Here is a 6,196-nt window from a genome sequence, read left to right on the forward strand (position 1 = left end):
GTGCGCCACGCATGCATGGATGGACGCACCGGAGGCCCGCTTCAATGTTGTGTGTTTGTTTTTTTTTGCTCGCTCGCGTGGCTTCCTTTCTGTTTTTCTTTCTTTTATTATACCGTTCGAAACTGCTTGTGGAAATGCGCGTACGCATATCTAGATCGGACGGGGCCGGAAATGCTAGAGACAGCCGTCACCCGTCAGGCTGGTGCTGAGCCAGGTTTGGAGTCACGCAATTATTGGTAGTGGTAGCCGTCGTAACAGTGCGCAGGCATCTCACTGCTGGTAGATCACGCGTGACCGCTGTTACCCCAGCCAAAGCAGAGATGACGAGGACTTATAAGGAAGCTGATTTGTTGAGGGAGAAAAATACTGTTCATGACTGATAAGCTGAAACGAACAGGCTGGAACTCATCACATACCCTCACGCAGCAGCGATGACTCCTCACCAAAAATAGCTACGGTACGAACACGTAACACCAAACGGAATGTTTTTTAACAAAACAGTAAGGATTAGGCGCAAATTTGAGGACGACGACAAAAGCAAGTGTGTTTGTTTTTTTTTGCTCGCTCGCGTGGCTTCCTTTCTGTTTTTCTTTCTTTTATTATACCGTTCGAAACTGCTTGTGGAAATGCGCGTACGCATATCTAGATCGGACGGGGCCGGAAATGCTAGAGACAGCCGTCACCCGTCAGGCTGGTGCTGAGCCAGGTTTGGAGTCACGCAATTATTGGTAGCGGTAGCCGTCGTAACAGTGCGCAGGCATCTCACTGCTGGTAGATCACGCGTGACCGCTGTTACCCCAGCCAAAGCAGAGATGACGAGGACTTATAAGCCGGCTGTTGTGGGAGAAAAATACTGTTTGGTGACTGATAAACTGAAACCAACGGACTGGAACTCATCACATACCCTCACGCAGCAGCAATGACTCCTCACCAAAAATAGCTACGGTACGAACACGTAACACCAAACGGAATGTTTTTTAACAAAACAGTAAGGATTAGGCGCAAATTTGAGGACGACGACAAAAGCAAGTGGGTGGAGCGATGATTCACTCTCTGAACACAGTACTCCAAGTAACCGGCTCCAAACCCACCGAGCTAAGAAAGGGATCTGAGCCGGACACCAGAGCGATCCCGATTAGTCACTAAACTAATCCGTCCATTACTCGTTCACTCACTCGCCCAAATAAAACCAAAAGAAAAAGGCAGGAGGTTTATACTATTAAAAAGATATATTGCAGGGAGCACGATGGAATAGTTTAAAGAAAGGAATGGAGCGGCGGAGGGGAATCCAAAGCGGCCGCGCGGGCGGGCGAGAGCCGAGAGCCGTGCTCCTCCCGAACTCCCCTATCCAGCCTGCTGGGCTGGTGCTATATGACCCCCACACCCCACACAAAACCTCCCCCTTTTCCCCTTCACACCCCCTGTACACCTGCTACCGCTAGCCGCCGCGCTGCTGCTCTGGTGGCGGCTCGCCTCCCTCCCCCCACCCCCGTCCGCCGCCGCCGTCTTCTCCTCTCGCTGCACCTCCTCCCTCCCTACCCCGAGCTAGCTCGGAGCTACCTATCCCGAGGAGAAGGGAGAGAGAGAGGGGAGAAGGGTCGGTCGGTCGGGGGTTCTCGGATCTCGTCGCTGCCTCCCCGTTGGGATCTCTCGCTCGCGCTCGCACCATGGCCGCCGTCACGCCGCCCCCGGCCCCAGCGCCCGCCGCGCCGGCGCCGGCCGCTTCTGCCGCTGCCGCTACGGCTCCTGCAGCCGTCCCTGTCGCGGATCGTATCCTTTTCGTGCTGTCCTTTTTACTTGCTTGAAAGGTTTTGCCTTTGGGAGGGTTTGGCTGCTTGGTTGGGTGGTGCGTGCTCTGCTGTGCCGGCTGCGCCGGCGCCGCCCGGCCGCCCGACACCCTGTCCGGTGCTCTTGTCTGTCCTTGCCGGCTCCTTCGCTTGGGTTGTACAGATCGATGCGTTTTTACTGTCCTTAGCCTTTTACCTGGTTGGAAGCTACAGGAGCAATAAAGATTATTTTTTTCGTAGTTTTGTGATTGGGTTTATTGCTAGTGCTTGCTTGGATTTAGTAGCTTGCAAGCTCTGATCTGATTACGCCCTTGTGATGCCTTAATTCGCCGATTTGCCGCGCGAAGAAACCACGGATCTGCTGCAGAAGCTGTCGCTGGATTCGCAGCCCAAGGCAGCGGATGCCACAGAGCCTGCCGGTGCCAAGAAGGTAGGGATGAAACAGAAGCTTTCATGGGTTTTCATCTTGTGTGTGTTCGTGGTTTGCTCCAGGTGATCTGTGATTCTGATTCGCTTGTTTGTCTGTGCTGTTCGATTCAGCAGGGTGCTGCAGCGAGCCAGCCGCTGAGCGTGTCGATCCCGCCGGAGCGGTCCATCACGCCGGTGCTTCAAGACTTTATGGATCCCAACCTGTTCTATCTGCCAGCGTATTACTATGGAGGTGAGTGAGGGACTGTGTAAAAAATTCTTATGGTGCCCTTTTCCTATCTAGCAGGAGTATCTTGGCAAGTTGTTTGCTGGTGTCGTCTTCCTAGTGGTGTGCCAGACTGTAGGCTTGATTACTTCTTCGTTTGAGAGTTCTGTGATTTAGATGACTGAACTGGTGCTGTCTCGTGTCTTACAGGCTACGACGGTTCCATGAACGAGTGGGATGATTATCCTAGATATCTAAATCAAGACGGAGTGGAGATTGCCCCAGTAAGTAATCCTAGAAGATCTTTTTCTTCAACTTGTCATCTGATGCTTCCAATGACTATTTGTATCCTGCAGCATATTCTTAATGTAGAAATGGTCAAAATGCTTGCTATTATTGTCTGCTGCTAGGTGATAGCTGTACTGTCGTGTCTATTGTTGGACATGTAGGAAGTGGAAAGCTATTCCCTCTCTTTTTTGGGTATGGTTTGTGCTTTTGGCTGGTTTTCTCTTTTCCTTGTGCTTCCTGCACTGTTACCTCATGTTAGAAAGGTTGTTTTTCTTGTCTGCCACTAACATCGTGTCATGAAAATTATGCATCTTGTATCTTTTTATGCTCTTCTAATATTTGTGTTACTCCTGGAAGCATCATGTATACCATTTTGAGGCTCTTTGGAATTTCACAGGCAGTATATGGCGATATTTATGGATATGGGTATGCTCCCTATGGTGCATACTCTCCTGCCAGTTCCCCAGTTCCAACAGTTGATGGCCAGATGTTTGGTGCGCAGCATTATCAGTATCCAACTGCGTATTTTCAACCTCCTACACCAGTTCCTTCTACCACTCAAGGCGACCTCCAGTCTTCTGTCAATCCTGAAAAGCCAGCAGCTAAAACCGATCCTGCCAAGACAACAACAAATAGTGTTCCTAATGGTACTGCTCACAGTAACAGTGGAACTGTACCCCTTGCGTCAAGCCACCAAAATTCATCACTGACGCCTGATGGAACTTATAGGGCACCCTTGCTAGGTGGAGTTCCTTCTGCTGGTTACCTGGACACAACTTATGGTTATGACAGCACAGGAGCACACTTTGCATGGTATGATGGCTCTGCTTATGCAAATGGACAGCAAAGATCAACTACAACTAATCATATGCCGACCTCGACTTTCAATGCTAATGGTTCCTCAGCAAGAAATCAGACAAAGAGCTCCACGGCTCCACAGATGGTGAGTTCAGACTAAATTTAGTGATAGTATTGTTAAGAATACAAAGCTGTGTCATCTATGCACTTCTTCTGCTTTTCCATATGTTTCCTGCTAGGCTAATACTCCACTGTTTCAGAGTCACAATAGGATAAATCTCATTTCACATTTCATGACACTTATTAGTCTAACCAGATGGGGAGCATAACTTCTGTAGAATTCCATTTTCTTTAAACAATTCAAGGACATACTGTGCTTTCAAATATAAGAAATATGTGCTTCCTGATCGAGCAGTTTACAAAGTTTTACCTTTGCCCTTCATACTAGAGTTGATTATGGCATATATGATCTTTCTTAGAACAGTTATTGGCAGGCTGACTCATGTCCTCTTTTTATTGTCTTCAAGCAGGGTATGCAGAATCGAAGACCTACAGCTACAACCGGATCAGTGACACCTACATATCCAAATAGGATGTACCCTAGCTCCCGGCCTTACACCCAGTATGGGAACTCAATAAAAACTGGTCTTCCTTATGGCAGTAACGGTTATGACTCCAGGTTATATGGTCGATGGGGTCTTGGTATGGACAACAGGTACAGGCCCAGGGGTCGTGCTAATGGATACTATGGTTATGGCAATGAGAGTCAGGATGGAACAATTGAGTTAAACAGAGGTCCTAGATCTGGCCGTTTCAAGAACCAGAAATTATATGGTCATACTGTTTCTATTGCTGTGAAAGGGCAGAGCCTTCCTTCTGGCGAAAGCAAGAATGATAGTGCCCTACCTGATCGAGCACAGTTCAACAGAGATGACTTCCCTGTTCAATACGATGCTGCAAAGTTCTTTGTCATTAAATCGTACAGTGAGGATGATATCCACAAGAGTATTAAATACAATGTGTGGGCAAGCACCACCAATGGAAACAAGAAGCTTGATGCTGCTTATCAAGAAGCTCAGTCAAAGGGCTCTGCGTGCCCTATATTCTTGTTTTTCTCGGTATGGGTCCTGTCAATCAACATTTCTTATTTCATTATGAATGTATGAGTTTGTTTTCTTTGACTGATATGGCCTTCATGTTGAAATTTCAGGTGAATACAAGTGGCCAGTTTGTTGGTGTGGCTGAAATGACTGGTGCTGTTGATTTTGAGAAAACCCTTGAGTACTGGCAACAGGACAAGTGGAATGGTTCCTTCTCTCTTAAGTGGCACATTGTCAAGGACGTGCCTAACAATATGCTGAAGCACATCATCCTAGAGAACAATGAGAACAAGCCTGTCACTAATAGCCGTGACACACAAGAGGTAAGCATTCTCCAGACTTTATTTCACTGGCTTGCAAAAATGGTGGTGTCTTTATCTTTTTTGGTCAATTATTCAGATACACCTTGAACAAGGCCTTCAGATGCTCAAGATATTCAAGGAGCATGTCAGCAAGACCTCCATCCTGGATGACTTTGCCTTCTATGAAAGCCGGCAGAAGTTGATGCAGGATAAAAGGGCGAAACAGCAGCAGATCCAAAAGCAGGTACGTTCGCACTAAAAATACGTGCTTACTAATCAGTTCGAGGCTCCAGCACCTTGCCAACTTAATTAACCTGTTTTTCTAAAATACCTCTGCTGTGTCTGTCTTAAATCACTCAGGTCTGGGACAGCAGGGCTCCCGTTTCTGTCACAACCGGTGAGCTGCAGGAAGTCGCTAACGGGAAGCCAAAGCCATCTGTACCAAACGGTGTCAACGGAGAGGTGAAGGCTCCTACAGAGAACGTCACTGCTCCCGCTGTTTCCTACGCTGCAAAGGTGGCCCAAACAGCAACCGAGAAGCCCGCCCTCGCCAATGGAGTTGCCAAGACTGGCTAGCTTGATTGCAAAACCGATGTTCCATAGCTAGCCGTGAAGATGGTCGGACAACTCAACCGAAGTGTGGGGTCCCAAGGAACTGGTGATCTAGCAAGGGCTACCTGTGGAACTGGAAGCATGGCCCCGAGAGCCTTGCTTGGTCGCGCCTACTGGAGAGCAGTTGGGCTAGCTGTTAGTTTTTCCCCTAGTTTCTCTTTTGCCGTATTTTCTCGTTTCAGTTTGCTTAGCTCCAGGACTTTCGTAATAGTACCATCCTCATCATCAGGAAAAAAAAAAAAGCCAGAGACTTCTGTGGCCGGACAAAATGGATTGCGGAGGCCATCTGGCTGGGTGCGTGTTGCGTAATCGGGTCTTTGAGTTGAGTATACCCTTGTCTTCGTCGTTGTCGTCGTTATATTAAGTGGATCTGAATGAAAGTGGGTTAGATTGGAGTAGTAGCTTTCCTTTGATGGCTTTGATTATAGCGTAATAGCCGTTGCTTTTTCGGTCCGTCGTCTGATGATGGTGCTGAATTCGGTTCGGTGCTCCACTACCGCTTAGCCAGGGAGGGGAGTTGTTGCCAAGATGACGAAGCAAAGCGGCCACCTTTGCCGTAGTCTGCTTTGCTCGCGTTGCATCACTTTTGTTGTTTGAGGTTATCGCCACTTCCAGTTCCAGCCCTGAATTCTGAGGTCCCTGCCTCTGGCTCACTGACGGTCGGTAGTTATGAAC

The 6,196-nt window shown here is 48.4% G+C and overlaps 1 protein-coding gene across 4 annotated transcripts; it reads left to right on the top strand.

Annotated features, from left to right (window-relative positions):
- Positions 1-1,426: 1,426 nt before the first annotated feature.
- On the top strand, positions 1,427-5,919 carry LOC117837507 (YTH domain-containing protein ECT4). Of its 4 annotated transcripts, none has more exons than XM_034717156.2 (9): positions 1,427-1,770; positions 2,135-2,217; positions 2,328-2,448; positions 2,632-2,705; positions 3,107-3,652; positions 4,035-4,625; positions 4,718-4,930; positions 5,007-5,153; positions 5,270-5,919. In XM_034717156.2, the coding sequence occupies exons 1-9, from the start codon at positions 1,668-1,670 to the stop codon at positions 5,483-5,485; spliced, it is 2,094 nt and encodes a 697-aa protein (XP_034573047.1). In that variant the 5' UTR covers positions 1,427-1,667; the 3' UTR covers positions 5,486-5,919. The 4 variants fall into 4 exon arrangements, with proteins under 4 accessions (XP_034573047.1, XP_034573049.1, XP_034573048.1 ...); XM_034717158.2 differs by having other exon boundaries at positions 1,428-1,770; positions 2,331-2,448; XM_034717157.2 differs by having other exon boundaries at positions 1,431-1,770; positions 4,038-4,625.
- Positions 5,920-6,196: the final 277 nt, after the last annotated feature.

The sequence above is a fragment of the Setaria viridis genome, chromosome 9 (assembly GCF_005286985.2).
Source record: "Setaria viridis chromosome 9, Setaria_viridis_v4.0, whole genome shotgun sequence".
Lineage (NCBI taxonomy): Eukaryota > Viridiplantae > Streptophyta > Magnoliopsida > Poales > Poaceae > Setaria > Setaria viridis.

Excerpts from the sequence above, each read along its gene's own strand:
- LOC117837507 (XM_034717156.2), top strand. The coding sequence starts at position 1,668 with ATGGCCGCCGTCACGCCGCCCCCGGCCCCAGCGCCCGCCGCGCCGGCG. Across the intron at positions 4,626-4,717 it reads CTATATTCTTGTTTTTCTCG|GTGAATACAAGTGGCCAGTT; the intron begins GTATGGGTCCTG and ends TTGAAATTTCAG. Across the intron at positions 4,931-5,006 it reads ATAGCCGTGACACACAAGAG|ATACACCTTGAACAAGGCCT; the intron begins GTAAGCATTCTC and ends TCAATTATTCAG.